The sequence below is a fragment of the Anoplopoma fimbria genome, chromosome 6 (assembly GCF_027596085.1).
Source record: "Anoplopoma fimbria isolate UVic2021 breed Golden Eagle Sablefish chromosome 6, Afim_UVic_2022, whole genome shotgun sequence".
Taxonomy (NCBI): domain Eukaryota; kingdom Metazoa; phylum Chordata; class Actinopteri; order Perciformes; family Anoplopomatidae; genus Anoplopoma; species Anoplopoma fimbria.
The window spans coordinates 22,817,276-22,832,411 of NC_072454.1; the positions used below are offsets into that span (position 1 = coordinate 22,817,276).

Sequence of the window (15,136 nt, forward strand, 5' to 3'; positions counted from 1 at the left end):
AAAACAAATCCTCAATATAAATAGAGTGATTCCTACGGATTAAGTGAGTTGTTTTTTTAACATTTACATTTTTTTTAATATTTATTATAAATGAATACAACTCATGAGTGTGTGTTGACAATCGCCATTATGCATTTAAGCAGAATCTTTTGTTTGACAAATTTTGGGGGGGATTTTTTGAAATGATTACATGCATCTCTTTTCAATAACTTTTAGAAGTTGCAACGCTCTGCAGTTATCGGAAATGTTTGGAGTTGGAAACAAACAAACGAGTTGGAAAAACAATTCTATGCAGCCACCGCTGGAATCTAACTCTAGAATTAGCATAATACTAATAATGTGTAACCTGATCGTCCGAATGACAGAATATCAATGAATGAAGCTCCTAACTATTTGGTACAGCCCAAAATACAACACCATGTTCAAAGCTCTTTGGTCAACTTCAGTAACATTTTTATGTGCTTTACATATTGTTTGACCAGGACGACACATAATTATTGTCTGGTATTGTGTATAAAAAGCGCTAAAAAGTTGCTCTCTGTATGGTGACTGCAATAAGAGTAATTTTACTGAAAATAAAGGCAGTAAAAACATCAATAAGACAAACAGAATCAGTGATCTCCTAAAGGCATGTATACATAGATCTATACATTACAATGACTTAATGCATAACATCACACGTGTGATGTTTGTTTAGTTTGAGAAGTCATAGATGAGCAGCAGGCGTACCTGTGCTGAAGGTGAAGAGCTCCCCCAGTAGACAGAGCAGGTGGAGGGACATGATGCATTTGGAGAAAGAAGATCCAGGAAGCAGAACCTCCAGCAGCTTCACACACAGCCAGCGCAGGAACTCCTACATCACAAACAAAAACACATACTAAGTCCTTTAGTTGATTTGTATAAACCAAAAGGACTCAGGTAGAACTCTGTGTTGTAGCGCTCCAGTGTGTGGTTTACCTTGTAGAGATGGAGTGTGTGTTGGTCTCCGTCTCTCTGCTCCTGCTCTCTCTCCTGGATCAGTCTCCTCTGCAGCAGCAGAGTGCTGTCCTTCATTCTACAGAGCAGCTGCACAGAAGAGGATTTCAAGCGCCATTGAGTGATACTTTTTCATTCATTGATTTCTCCTTGTAATGTGTAGGGTTGCTGGCACCGCAGAAACCCCTCGGAAAAATCTAACTAGAAAAGTGCACTCCACCAGGATCTCCACCAGGTGTGTCTCCATCACTCCTCCAAAACAAAGAAGAGTGAAAGCTCACTCAATTGTCCCTCCCGGCTCCCTTACAGCCAAGATGGTGGACAAGATAACAAAAACAGGGATTTATTCATCCCGTATGGTCTAATTTTAGAAGATTATAACATATCAGGAATTAATCTAAAGATGTTACAAAGGTGAGGTTTGTTTGTGACCTAGCCAATTACCCGAAAGGCCTTTTGCTACTTAAGCAGTTGATGGTGTGTGTATGTGAGAAGTCAGCAGTCAATAAAATAGGTTTATCAAAAATTGTTTAGAACAGCAACCAGAAAAGGTCCTTGAGCATACATAAATAGAAATCATAAATGAGCACAAAAAATATTAGGCTGATCCGTTTTGCAGTATGCGAGATTAGCCGTGGACAGACAGACAGATACACACAAACACACACGACCGCATGATCTCCCCAAAGGCTTACGTCTAGCCGAGATAATTAGTCCCAATCCTTGTATAAGCTGATATGAGCCACAAGCTGACATTTACTATCCTAACATTTAAAATTTACTGAGAAAATAAAAATCCATTAAAAGAAAACTAGAATTAACGGCTTGCGGTTGTTTGTTGCCGGCACAGAGGGATAATTAAAAAAAAAAAAATTAAACACCAAAAGGAAATGTGTGGTAAACGTCTGACCTTCTTCAGCAGGCTGACTGTCTGCTGTCTGACGCCTGGTGCCTGGCTGTTGAGATTGGGCGGCAGGAAGTGGCGGATTAGGTCCATTTCCTGAGAGGTGACAGCTTCAGTGCTGCGGTGGCTCTCGCACACTAACCCCAAAGCGTCCATCCTCACCTGGCCGGGAGGATTGAATGACACATTGGAAATCCAAGATGGTTAGACGGATAGATAGATAGATATTATTCATGAAAACATAAAAACAATAACAATTTTGAAAACACCACATGAGGACACAGACACTCACTTGATCGTGTTTGTGTACCAGTGCTTGTTGGAGCAGGGAGAGGGGCACCAGTCCTCCCCACAGACCCTCCTTTGAGGAGGGAACAACACCCTGGGCCCTGGCCGCCCGCAGGCACGTCATGAGAGCTCCCAGTGCACCCCTGCTGCCCGAAGGACCTAAAGAGGAGAGAAAAACAGCATTTATAGTGCGGTTGTACATTTTGTCATGTCTGTGAACTGTGGAGAACTTTTTACAATATTTCTTCCCACAACAGAATGCTTTGTGAGGAGAGACATAATTACGCAGCTGATATACCATGAGAACAACCAGAAGGGAAGAGAGATTTGCCGTTTTATGGGGATGCAATTATGTGCAGACGTCTGTCTGGTTGGGGCCTTCACCTGTGCTGCACGCCGGCGTTGTGTCCTGCAAGGCCCGCACCATGTGAGCCAGACTGGAGGGGCTGCAGCGGAGCAGCTTTGGCAGGAAGTAGTCCAGTATGTACGTGGTCTGGTCCAGCCTGGCGCGGCACAGCACCTGTAGCAGGGGAGTGACCCACGTCTGGTGCCAGAGCTCCATCCAGTCCTGTGTGGCTGTCTCGTCTGCTGCACCCGCCCCAACGGCCAGCTGCGCCTTGTGGCTGACAAACAGCCTCTCCAGGAGGTCGCTGGCATAAGGAGCCAGGGTCTGGTCCCCCATCAGGCCCAGAAGGCACGATGGCAGCTGGGGCTGGACGTCCAGCAGGTGGCCGGCTCCGTAGAGCTCCACAAGACAGCCCAAGGAGCCGTACTTGCCCCGCATGTGCCACTCCAGCCCCAGCAGGCTTTGGGTGAGCTCTGTGACGTAGGGGTCCTTAGCCGGGTCGGAGACGGACGGGTTGGTGTGCTGATGGAGAAGGAGGAGGTTGCGGAACAGGGAGCGGGTCTGGTGGCGGACTCCGTCCAGTGGGTGCTCCCAGTGGGAGTAGATGTGCTCCAGCAGGTGTCGCTGCAGCTCCGAGCCGCCGCTGAGGGACTGTTGGAGGCGGTGAGGGCAGGGCTGCATACCCGCCTGCAGGCAGTCCAGGGCAGCGCTGCTCCACAGGGTCAGCACCCGGGCCACCACCATGGCTGTACTGGACTCCTTTATACTACAGCAGAGAAGACAAAACAGACATGCTGTCAACATGCTGTGATTATGAATCACTTATTTTATTTTAAAAGGACTTTTTTTGACAAATTCCAATAGTGAAACCTCTTCTATGATGAAAGGATTACAACCTAGTATTAAGAACTGAATGGGGATCAGTAAAGCAGTTCTACCTGACATCTAGATCCAGCAGTGTGTTTGGAACCAACAGCAGCAACTCTTCCCCCTGTGGCCCCGGGAGAGCGCCCTTCCAGCTCAGCATGGCCAGAGCCCCATGACACAGGTACAGGGAGACACCCGGCGGGCGACCACTGGTACACAGACCCTCACACCGCTGCTTTAACCACCGAGGGGCAGAGTCCAAACCCCCCACTGAGCTACGCAGCAAACTGCACACCTGATACACAAACATACAACGACAAGAATCCCAAACAACACTTCAAAAGTCTGTCTCATTCAGAGCTTCTGTAAACATTCTCAAAAAAGCATACGTAATGTGCACAATACAGAGTTCTTAATCCTCAACTCACCACAGAGGCAACTTCATCTCCACAGCCCATGACGGACCTGATCAATAACACTACGGCCATGCCGGCTGTACTCTGGACTGACTGGACGAACTCCTCTAGAAACAGGAAAACAAACGGGGGAGGAAAGAAGTGAGAGGGAAGTGTGTATGCGTCGCTATTGGTGTCCTCGTTACAAGTATGTCTGTGTGCATGTTTGTCTGGAAACAGTCATTTTCCTAAATTGACTGGTTACACAGGATAATGATTTAAAGACGGAAACAAACATGACTTCTATAATCACATTTCCACTAAATATATAGACATACAATTGGTTTTATCCTCATTTAATTGGAGGGTCTTTAACATACCGTGAAAATTCTCCTAAAAAAGACCGGATTACAGACTCCTCCATGGTTCATGCTAAGCCTCCATTACTAATTACATAATGTCTACGTGTAACTCAGACTCATATGATGTTAAATTGACCTTATGGTTGTGTCTATGTTGTGAAAACAAAGCAGCTTGCAAGAAGTATGATGAAACAGACACTGATTCAAGTAAAGCAGTTAAACACTTGTAGAGATTGGGATGTCATTTGTTTGTGAGAATATGTGATAAAGGATTTATAAGGATGGATGTTTTCTGGATTCAAATGAAGGCAGATCTACATGTCTACATCCATCTATGCCGGGTTGTTTCTACATTTTAAGAGTCCTGTCTCGTACCATCAGTGAGGATGTGTGTGTAGCAGCCCAGCAGGCTGCTGAATGTGTCCTCCAGCTTGCAGCGATTCTGTTCAGCCCGCAGGCCAGCGCTGATCGTCTCCTGGGATCTCTGGATCACCAGCACGGAAGTCTTCACAGCAGCCAGGCAGGACTGCATCAGCTGGGCCTGGGCAATGTGACGTCCTGTGAGGCCGCTTGGACAAACAGCAGGGGGCGACAGAGACACACGGATCATCATCGAGCTATTATGTTGTCCCCGGATTCCCTCATGTATCAACATGTAACCAGGCTTGTCAGACTGTAATGAATTGACATTGAATTGAAATTCACTTTCAATGTGTCATACTGACAAACAATTAAATGTTTAAATCTAAGTTAAACATATACTAACAGGAAGATATGGAGAAATATGGAGCACTGCGTCTATACCTGTTCTGGTGCAGGTATTCACTCAATCCCTTGTGAAGAAACTGCAACACTACAAAGAGAAGAAGAGCGTTAATGAGAAGCTTTTCTCACTTTATTTTTTTTTTTTAAGTAAAGTAATCAGGATACTAACCTTCAGGCAGCAGTTTGTTGATGCATCTCTCACCTGGAGAAAAGTAATTTTGGAAAAGTAGTTATTCTACAATAAGAAGTCAGATTTATCTGATTACTGTAGTGATCAAAAGTAGAATAAGTCTGCAGTAAGAGCAAAAGGCATCACCCACTCACCAAGAGTGAAGCCGTCCAGACAGGCAGTGATGGTGTCTACTATGTGTGTGTACTGCTCTGAAGTCGGGTTGGACAGACAGTCGGACAGGCAGGCGGACAAACTGCTTATAGTTTGCTCTTGCAGCCAGGCTGGTGCTGAAGATAAGGCACTGAGGGAAGCAACATGGAGACGAGTTATTGATCAGGGGGCTGTACTCACAAAACATCTTGGGGCTAAACTCTTAAAGGGCCAATGTGTAGCATTTTGTTGGGGTCCGGAAATGGAATAGCATAGCCATAACCATATTTTCGTTAATATAGACTCACCTAAATCTAAGAATTGCTGTTTTAGATATAGAATGAGCCCTTCAAATCTACATAAGGAGCGGGTCCATGTTTCTACAGAAGCCCAGAAAGGACAAACCGAGCACTGGCTCTAGAGAGAGCTTTCTGCGTTTTTTATGTTACCTGAAGGCCACCGTGTTTTTCCGATGTGCTTGTAAAGCTGCTGGTAACCCGAGCGGCAGAGCCACCATCTGACTTCCGTTGCTCTTAAAATAGTGTGATTATGGTTTAAGATCGTCTTTGAGCAAGGAGAAGGCGTTACAACGGTTTTGCACTCAAGCAGCTCACCTCATGGCAGTCTTGGAAAGGAAGGAGTTAGCAGAGGAGTTGGTTGCTCTCTGCAAACACACAGCTAGATGCCGCCAAATCCTACACACTTCCTCTTTAACTGGCTAAGTTTGAAGGTCCTTAAAAATAAATTGAGGTACCCTACGTTTTTGGTGTGAGAGCAATATAGAGGCAATGACAGTTTCCCCAACTCCCTCCTACTTGAACACTGATATGGAATGTACATTGCTGTTAGGACTAGGATCACAGACCACAGTTCAAAGAAGGAACAATTCATGCCGTTTGCCTTTTAAAGGCAGAATAAAACCTTTGCTGCTAGACTGGTTGCCTCACCAGCAGGTAGCCACTAAAATCATATTATAGTCTTCCATATCATCGCCTCGAACAGATGCTGTGTACCTGGCAATGGCTCGTCTCAGGGGGTTCTTGGCCTGCAGGGAGGTGTAGACCAGAGACAGGGTGTGTAGACAGGCCTGTAGAAGAGCTCCATCGGTCTCCTCTTCACTCAGCGCCTCCAGCTGGGCCCCTGCCTGGTGCAGAATGGATACACAATGGTCATACACTGTATGGTAGCACACACCATCCACATAGAGTGTTAAATAATTAAAAATCTTATTATATCTTACTAATCTTTGTGTTACACAACGTTTTTATATAATTAATATTTATTTATTAACCTTTATTTTTCAAGGATACGACTCATTGAGGTTTAATTCTCTTTTCTAAGAGAGACTGCTTGCCAAGACGACAGCGTAAGGTTTACACATAAAAGCACAAATAACAGACTTAACAACAAATCAGCAAAAAGTAAAAAAACATTAAAGACACAAATAACAGACTTAAAACAAACTGCATCAACCAATGCATTTGCAGCGTCGTTCTGCAACAGGACACGTACATTCAGTGTTCAGAAAGTCCTCAATCCTGTTTATAAAAACTTGATTACTTAGAATATAATCTAGATTAAAGTGTCTCTGTAGCTCAAACCAAGTTGAAAGTGCAAAAACTTTAAAAGCACGTTTACCAAAAGCAGTGCAGGTTGACAGGAATGACATATTTTTTTCTGCACAATCAGAGGTTGCAGCTACTAACAGCTTAAAGGTGTCAGTAGAGAACCTAGATAAGCTGGCAGTGTGTGTAATAAGGCCAACACAATACCTGCATGTTGAAAAGAGGTGCTTTTTTTGTTATATTACATCTCACATTGCTCCTAACCAACCTTTTTAACCAGCTGGATCTGCTGCACGGGCTCCGACAGCTCCAGGCAGGACAGCAGGGTCTGGGCAACCAGTCTGACTCCATCCTCTCCTCCATCCACAGAGAGGGATGCTAGGAAAGATCACACATTGCTAGACATTAAACACTATGATATATATATATATATCCATCCATCCATCTTCCGTAACCGCTTATCCAGTTAAGGGTCGCGGGGGTGCTGGAGCCGATCTCAGCTGTCAATGGGCGAAGGCAGGGTTCACCTGGACAGGTCGCCAGCCTATCACAGGGCTGACATATAGAGACAGACAACCACTCACACTCACATTCACACCTACGGGCAATTTAGAGTCATCACTTAACCTAACCTGCATGTCTTTGGACTGTGGGAGGAAGCCGGAGAACCCGGAGAGAACCCACGCTGACACAGGGAGAACATGCAAACTCCACACAGAGGTTGTCCAGGAATTGAACCCGGGCCCCTCATATATACATTAAACACTATATATATATATATATCTATATATATATAGATATATATATAGATATATATATAATGTTACAGTAGTGGGGTAGAGTGAGGTTCCCAAACTGCAAACCCCAGGGTCCCCCTTTGGGACAAAATGATAACATTGATGACAGGCAAAAGGATGAAATACATGTTTTTTATTAACCATACCAGCTTAGTCACATTACCTATCAGCTCGTGTAGTTTCTCCTCCTCCAGAACCACAGCCTCCACTTTGGCCGTCTTCTTCTTCACCACCATGACTCCGCCCTTATTCAAATTCACAAATATCTCATAAATGGCTTTTGGTTATAGAGAATACAAACCACAGGATGAAATACAATGTGTCACAGCTGTCAAAAATGAGCAGGACGCTGAATCTCCAGCTCAATAACTTGCCCTTTGGATAAATGAATCATGTCGCATTTACAAATTAACAGTTTTTCTTTATACATGTCACACCTTAACCCTTTCTGTCTGTCTTTCTATATTACTCACACACAGAGACACACACATTCCCCCATGGAAACAAACTGTTACTGCATTATTTCTTCTTCTTTAGTTTGGTTAAAAGTAACATTACTGCTGCTAGGACTAATGTTAGCCAACTATTGCTATGTTAGCCGTCTCTGCGGCAGAAATGAAACGGAAAACAAACAATGGCAAACACTGTCTGACACATACAAACGACGCAACGCTCACAAAGAGTTGAACAGCTTAATAAAAGTTTAAAGTTGAATAAAAGTAGCTAGCATTCACCTCAATTCGGCATGAGGTTCACTGGGAGCTCTTCTGTTTCGGCCGGTAACGTTAGCTGGTCAAGCTAGAGAATAGAAAGCTTTCATTTCCGGTATATATTTTTCAGAATAAAACATACTTTAAACATCATGCCCTATAAAAAAATGAAATGCAATTCATATCACCTTTTTGACAATATTTATGTGCTTTATTTAATTTTCATAATGTAAAAAATGCTTTATTTTGTGTGGTTGAACAACTTCTACAAACATGTTTGTTGTAAAAACTCTGAACTTGAAGCCACACTCTTTCATTTTCCTGTATTGTTCCCGCCAGCTTGTCACACCTATGGTCCATGCTGCACATGTGTGACGTCACTTCCGATCAATTGGAACGCACCGCCCTCAGGAGCTGTTCTGGCCGTAAAGTGGCGCTCCGGCTTCTCATTGGTGGAGGAAACACGCCAATCAAACGAGGGGCGTCGTGGTTCTGCAGCGCGGTGAAACGCCCAATGATTGGCCGCGTCGTGCTAAGCCACGCCCCTCTCAAAATCCAACCCGTCTCCAACTTTTCCCCGAGAGCTGAAATGAAATCCTTTGGAGCAAAAGAGAAATTCACCGTTTTTACTCATGAATCAGGATTTTTTTTCTCCTCCTCAGAATGTATAGACGCTGGAGTCGACATGGACTGAAGTCCGTCGCATAGTTTCGATCCATCAGATAAACTTGAGGGGTAAGTCGAGAAACTTTGATGAAAAATGTTACTTTTTTTAATTAAAAAGATTTGTCTGTTTAAATGACACTGTTATAGTTCAACAAAGACAAATTAAGCTATTTGGTGGAACAAGTGATGGGAAATTGATGATGAAGTTGGGGACACTCATGAATGTGAAAACATCAGTCTCTATTGGTTATCATGACTCAAAAATGTACTGTTGAACCAAAAATAAGTAAGTGATGGTTTGTGTCTTTTGCTAGCCGTTGTTATATAATATGAAATATATATATATACTGTTTTTGTGAATAAAATGTCTAAATATTTCTTTGACATCGCAGGAAATAAAAATACATGAACTGTGATGTATTATAGTAAATTCACTTTAAGGTACCACAAACTATTTAAAGTTTAATCTTTGTCCTCGGAGTGGTTTTTAAGTTTCTTTATGAACCATGAAAACAACCTTGTGTTTAGAAAAATGTAAAAACATTTTATAATCCATATTACCTCAGTGATTAGGGTGCTTTACTTCTACAACACCAGTCCGGATCTATGTCACAGGGAAGCGCTCAGACAGCAGATTGTCTCTCTCTCTCTCTCTCTCTCTCTCTCTCTCTCTCTCTCTCTCTCTCTCTCTCTCTCTCTCTCTCTCTCTCTCTCTCTCTTTACACTGAGGCCGACTTTACCCGACAGGAAATGAGACAGAGAGACAAAAAGAAACTCAGAGTCAGGGTTCAGGGGTCAAATGGCCTTTAGTGTTTTCCACCAGCCACATCTTTTCATCATCGCTGTGGAATGATGCTTGAAGAAGAAAATAAATAAATATATATATATATATATTTGTAGATTTATAGAAAATTGACTAATACTCACAGGAACTCATTAAATTCTACAAAAACAGGGACTTACAAGGAAATGTGAGCGAATCATTGTCCCAGAACACGAGCTGAACTGTACTCCCAATAGGATAACTATAACAGAAACACAATGACAGTATAATATTGTTATCAGTTTAAATAAAAGGCTTTATTCAACTAAAATCTTGTCTCAATTATGAATAGGGTGGTCTTCCCTTAAAATTCACAATAAATGTTAATTGGGCTTGCCAGTACAAACTGCAGCAAATCTAAATGATTCAAGGTAATATAAAGCGTTCGTTTGACAAAATATCATATGATAAAAAACATTTTATTCCTTTTCAAATGTAAAAACAGATGTATGGTATCAAAATGTCTTAACTGGCTGGTACGGCATGCATTATGTTTATAGTTGTTATAGTCCTTTATATTACCCCCCCGCCTCCGTCAGTTTTCACCGCAGCAAAACATGCAACAGAAATAAGCTTGTGGAACCGTTTTTCTTTCTTTTATTTTTTACGGCCTCCCTCCACACATGTTTGCAGTCTCTTTGTGAGCAGGCCCGGCTGGTAATGAGAGGTTATTACTTGGAGGAGGAGAAACCCAGGCTTCTCTATCTTCGTTCCTCATCCATCAGACCTCCTCATCTGTCCCTCTCATCTCATCTCTCTCTCTGTAGATGTAACGCCTGTTTTCCATTAGAGCTGGAAAAAAACATGATGCAAGTCTGTCTCGTGGAGGGTGTTGGAACAAAAGTTTTATTTATTTTTCCTGTTTGGCTAAAAGTTTTACGCCCACTGGTCTAGCTGGGCTCGAACCCTGGAATATTTCAGGTGCTGGCTGGTGGCAAAAACAAAATGTGCACAACAACAACAAACTTTCTGTTTTTCCATCGTTAAACCAGATATTTTCAATTAATTTCATGTTATTTAAAGAACTACTGCAGCGATTGTTGCCCTAATTCAATATTGACCCAAGTAAGCATCACTCTGGTGGGAAAACCTGATATAATAAAGAGTAATAAAAAGTTATAAGTGAATAAGGTAAAAATATAAAATAATAGATATTAAAATGAAACTTCCACAGTTGATTACTGACATTAGGACAATACATTTTTTGTATTACAAGTTTTCTGAAAATGCATGTTCAACATGCAAATGAGGCATTACGTTATTATATAAATTGCATACATTTCTAGAACAGCAATATGCACATCGTATAAAGCAGATGTATTAGAGTCAATGATTTTCATAAAGGGAATTTTAGTTCACTTTTTATCTCTCCATTAGTCAGAAAATACTGTTAACAGAAAATAAAAAAATCCTCTTTCACCATGAAGACTGGAAGATGCTGAACAGCTTCACAAAAGTTAGAGTTATATTTTTCAAACCAAACTGCAGCCTCCACGTCTGCCAGAGCTCCCTTGAGCAAGACACTGACCCCCATCCAGCTTGGAGGACAGGTTGTCTCACCTCCCTTTGTAGGGAGCTGATGACGGTGGTTGACTCTTACCTCTGTGCGTTGGTCTTCCACAGGGTCGGCATGGCGGAGGGCGAGGAGGCCATGAGCCAGGAGGACTGGAAGGAGAAGTGCGTGGTCCTGGAGGCGCTGCTCATAAAGTTCAGAGTGCAGATCATCAAGATTCGAGAACTCACCGCCGACAAGGTGGGTTCGAACACACGTCATTCTGTAAATCTATCGTTGAAAGCAGTTAACGATTCATATTGTGCCAGTTTGATTCTTGTCTGAGTTATGAGAAGTGTGGGGATGTGTGCATGGAGGGATTGTATTAACCAAACAGGAAGTCCTCGCTCATTCTGGCATCATTTTTGAAGACATGCACACCTGCTCCAATATTGATTATCAAGCTATACGTGCTAGTAGAAATACCATCAACAGACAATTGAAAGTGAAAGAGCAGGTAAAAATGCTGAAAATCAATTCTTTTGAATGAGCAAAGACAAGCTTGAATCAGAAAATAATGACGTCATCATGCAGTCACTTGTTATTCCTATTTCCATGGGTAATACAATCATATTATTATGGGAATTTAGCAGTAATACTGTTTTTGCGACAGCAAGCTGTTTCTTTTTTTTCACTTAACTGATTCCGCCTCACTCCTTGGCTGTGTTCAAATTTGCATGCTAACGTAACGAGTACCTGGAGTATGTTCTGCGTACTTAATGAACAGTTATGCCATTACCACCAGACTGCTCACACTGAAGTAAACACTTTCATCACATGACTGTATCGTTTTGGAGCGCTACCGGTAAAGGCTACCTGTCAATGTATATTGTTTGTTCGGGGATTGTTCATTAAATATGTTTTATACGCTACATAATATATCTGAGCTACCTTGTTTTCCCTCTTAATTAATCCTTAACGCTGGGAAAAGAAAGGAACTTTCATTTTGAGTTGATTTTGGCGATCCCTGAGGATGAAAGTGGTTAGTGTTTTGTCCACAAAGGACCAGACTCCATTTAGGGAACCTATTATTTTACTGCAGAAGGCTTTTGACAGTCTGCTACGCACAGTCCTGGTTCTGGTTCTCCCGTGCCTCCCTTTCCTCCAGCGGGCCCAACAATACGGCCTGGTTCTCCAGCAGCGTGGTGTCGGTGTTGTCTCCCAGCGGAGACCAGCGGAGGCCAGCGGAGCAACGAGGCAAAGCTCTGCTCCTGGCCCAAGGAGGAAACATGTCTGCTGGGCGCTGAGCTCTCCTCCTCCTGCTGGAGCTTCCAACTGCAGGTCGAAGGCTGCATTGAAGTTGTAGCTGGAGGCTGAGCTCAGGAGTTTCTGGAGAACCTGCATGATTTTAATAGGATTGTGCATGGAATCCAACCAGGTGGCACCAATGTCGAATTTTAAGAATAACTTTATAGACATAGCCGATCTTCTCGCTAATGGTCTGGTTTACTTATGTAGGTCATATAGAGGCATCGATTTTAAATTGAGATTGTTTCAGCCCCAGTTAATACCTCACAGTGTCTTTAACATTACTCGCCATCACTTGTAATTATTTCATCTCATCCAACCAGTTAATCATTTTACTGTCTGCCTCGCAGTCCGCCATTGCGAGACAGGCAGGAGGACAGAGGGAGGAGCCATAGGTACCTATATGTGAAGCAACTTCTGCTAAGATCACTAGCAGCCCACCCCACATAGGATACATTTTTAATGCTACTTGTTTTGGCATTAGCTTCCTAATTACAGGTGATCCCAGGTTTAAAATAGCCCTGAATGATATGAAAACTCCAAATTTAAAAGACATTGCCAACATGTAGTCTTCGCTCTCAAACAGAGAGTTGTGGTGGTGTGTCTGGCCGTCCCTCCCTGAACTGGGCTGGCCCAAAACCACTCAGTGGCCTAGATCTGAAGTCGCTCTCCAGGGAGGCTGATTAGAGCTCTAATGTAAACAGCAGTCTGACCACAGGGCTCCGCCACGCACTGCATGATGGGACTGACCTAGCTCCAGTCGATTACAGAGTCAAAGTAAGCTCAGCCGGACAGCAAAACAAAACTCCCGTAGAGACTCGGGAGAGGGATCAGCCCACGTAGAACACGTGCTGCGTGTTTTTTTGGTCTTATCCATCCTATATGACAGCTTTGAATTAAGCTCTGTTTAAAGCGTTTTTCCACTCAATGCCATAAAACACAAAATGAAACACACAGAGTGTTCTATAATTCAGCTCGGCTTCACCGGTTTACTTTATCTCCTTGAGTGGCGTTGACTGTTAGTGAAGCAGGTTAGCGCTCAGTTGCCTTGAATTTGTCGTGTTCCAGTTTAACTATCAATCAGCCACATGCTAGTTTAGTTTCTCAGCACACTGTAACATGAGGCCTGAGAGTTTGTTGTAAATCTGACGAAGAATAGTGGCAATCCTGTCATTTTACAGCATGCCCAAGATCAGCAAGATCCCTGATTTAGTTCCCAATGATGCAGAGTTCAACCAGAGGTCGGCAGTTTTTCGTCATCTTTCTTCTGACCAAAATACATCTGCACCACAGATATTACATGCTGAATGATATTCAACGTCTTTTATTTGAGATTGATTAATTCTATTAATTGAAAAGTTTAGTCGGTTTGAATGAAAAAAAGACAAATTATCCAGTAAACAAAAACTAGTTGCATCATAACAGAAACTAGAACATTTCGCAAGAAATGTTGACTGTGTGGCTGCTACTGCCCGAAGACGTTGCATATATTAACAGTTCTGAGACAGCTGTATCAATGGGGTTCATTTAGGGTTAGTTTGGGGTTCATTTGGAAAAAAAAAAGTAAGTCCAATCGCATAAATAATACAATCCTGCAGAAAATGCGTTGGAATGCTGAAAGCTGAAATCAGTCACAGAGCATTGCTGAAAATGTGGAAGTTTCAAATGACTTTCCTGAAAAAGCCCAAAAGCCAAGAACTGCACTGTTGAAAAACCTGGTAGTTGAATTGTAAAGTGGCAGAGATGGAAGCTGAACTGCATCATCAAAAGAAGCAAAGAGCTGAAATACCATGAAGAAAACTCTGGAAGCTGAACTGTAGAGGTGGTAGTAATAGTAGAAGAAGCAGTCATAAGAAGAGTAGTAGTTTTAGAAGCTGAAGTTATAGTAGTGGTAGTAGTATCCGTAGCAGCAGTAGTATCAGTGGTTAAGTAGAAGAAATAGTCGAATCAGCAATAGTAGTAGAAGAAGAAGTTGTTGTAGTATTAATAGTAGTATTAATAGTAGTATTAATAGTAGTCGTGCTGAGTTACTGTTGGCCATAACTGGCGATAACACAGGGAAGGTTCTCCCTGAAGTTGTGTGTGAGAGAAAGTAAGGCATTGAGAGATAGAGAAACAGAGATTAGAAAAAGGGAGAGAGTGAGTGAGTGAAAGAGAGAGCGAGAGTAAGAGAGAGTGAGTGAGATAGAAAGAGAGAGAGAAAGAGTGAGCAAGTGAGAGAGAGAGGGTGAGTGAGTGGGAGAGAAATACACACACACACACACACACACACACACACACACACACACACACACACACACACACACACACACACACACACACAGTCTCTCTCTGTCAATCAAATGACCAAGTTCATGAAGGCCGCCTTTCTCACAGAGTTAAATTCCAATAAACAATCTTATATGTCAGCCATTTTGTCCTGCTTAACCAAGACTATCACCATGCTCGCATCAGAATCCCTCCACTGTGTCTCCTCTCCAAGACTTCAGTTGGTTGGTTTTAATTAAATATAATGTGGAGCCATGTTTAAAGCTATGTTTGTAAGTGTTGT

At 42.6% G+C, this 15,136-nt stretch overlaps 2 protein-coding genes across 3 annotated transcripts in view; one reads left to right on the top strand and one right to left on the bottom strand.

Annotated features, from left to right (window-relative positions):
• The window catches only part of thada (THADA armadillo repeat containing), a 96,065-nt gene extending 87,675 nt beyond the window's left edge, over positions 1-8,390 (bottom strand). The window contains exons 1-15 of one of the 2 annotated variants that reach the window (XM_054600106.1): positions 8,321-8,390; positions 7,750-7,831; positions 7,058-7,167; positions 6,238-6,368; positions 5,227-5,375; positions 5,072-5,104; positions 4,942-4,990; positions 4,513-4,706; positions 3,809-3,903; positions 3,452-3,675; positions 2,552-3,279; positions 2,172-2,326; positions 1,886-2,041; positions 958-1,065; positions 730-853 (exon numbers count right to left, since the gene is read on the bottom strand). In XM_054600106.1, the coding sequence (XP_054456081.1) occupies positions 730-853; positions 958-1,065; positions 1,886-2,041; positions 2,172-2,326; positions 2,552-3,279; positions 3,452-3,675; positions 3,809-3,903; positions 4,513-4,706; positions 4,942-4,990; positions 5,072-5,104; positions 5,227-5,375; positions 6,238-6,368; positions 7,058-7,167; positions 7,750-7,822 (2,329 nt within the window). In that variant the 5' untranslated portion in view covers positions 7,823-7,831; positions 8,321-8,390. The other variant, XM_054600104.1, reaches the window with a different exon arrangement.
• A 570-nt stretch (positions 8,391-8,960) lies between these two features.
• The window catches only part of plekhh2 (pleckstrin homology domain containing, family H (with MyTH4 domain) member 2), a 32,524-nt gene continuing 26,348 nt past the window's right edge, over positions 8,961-15,136 (top strand). The window contains exons 1-2 of the mRNA XM_054600066.1: positions 8,961-9,031; positions 11,409-11,538. Coding sequence (XP_054456041.1) covers positions 11,416-11,538 — 123 coding nt within the window. The 5' untranslated portion in view covers positions 8,961-9,031; positions 11,409-11,415. The remainder of the gene's footprint in view (positions 9,032-11,408; positions 11,539-15,136) is intronic.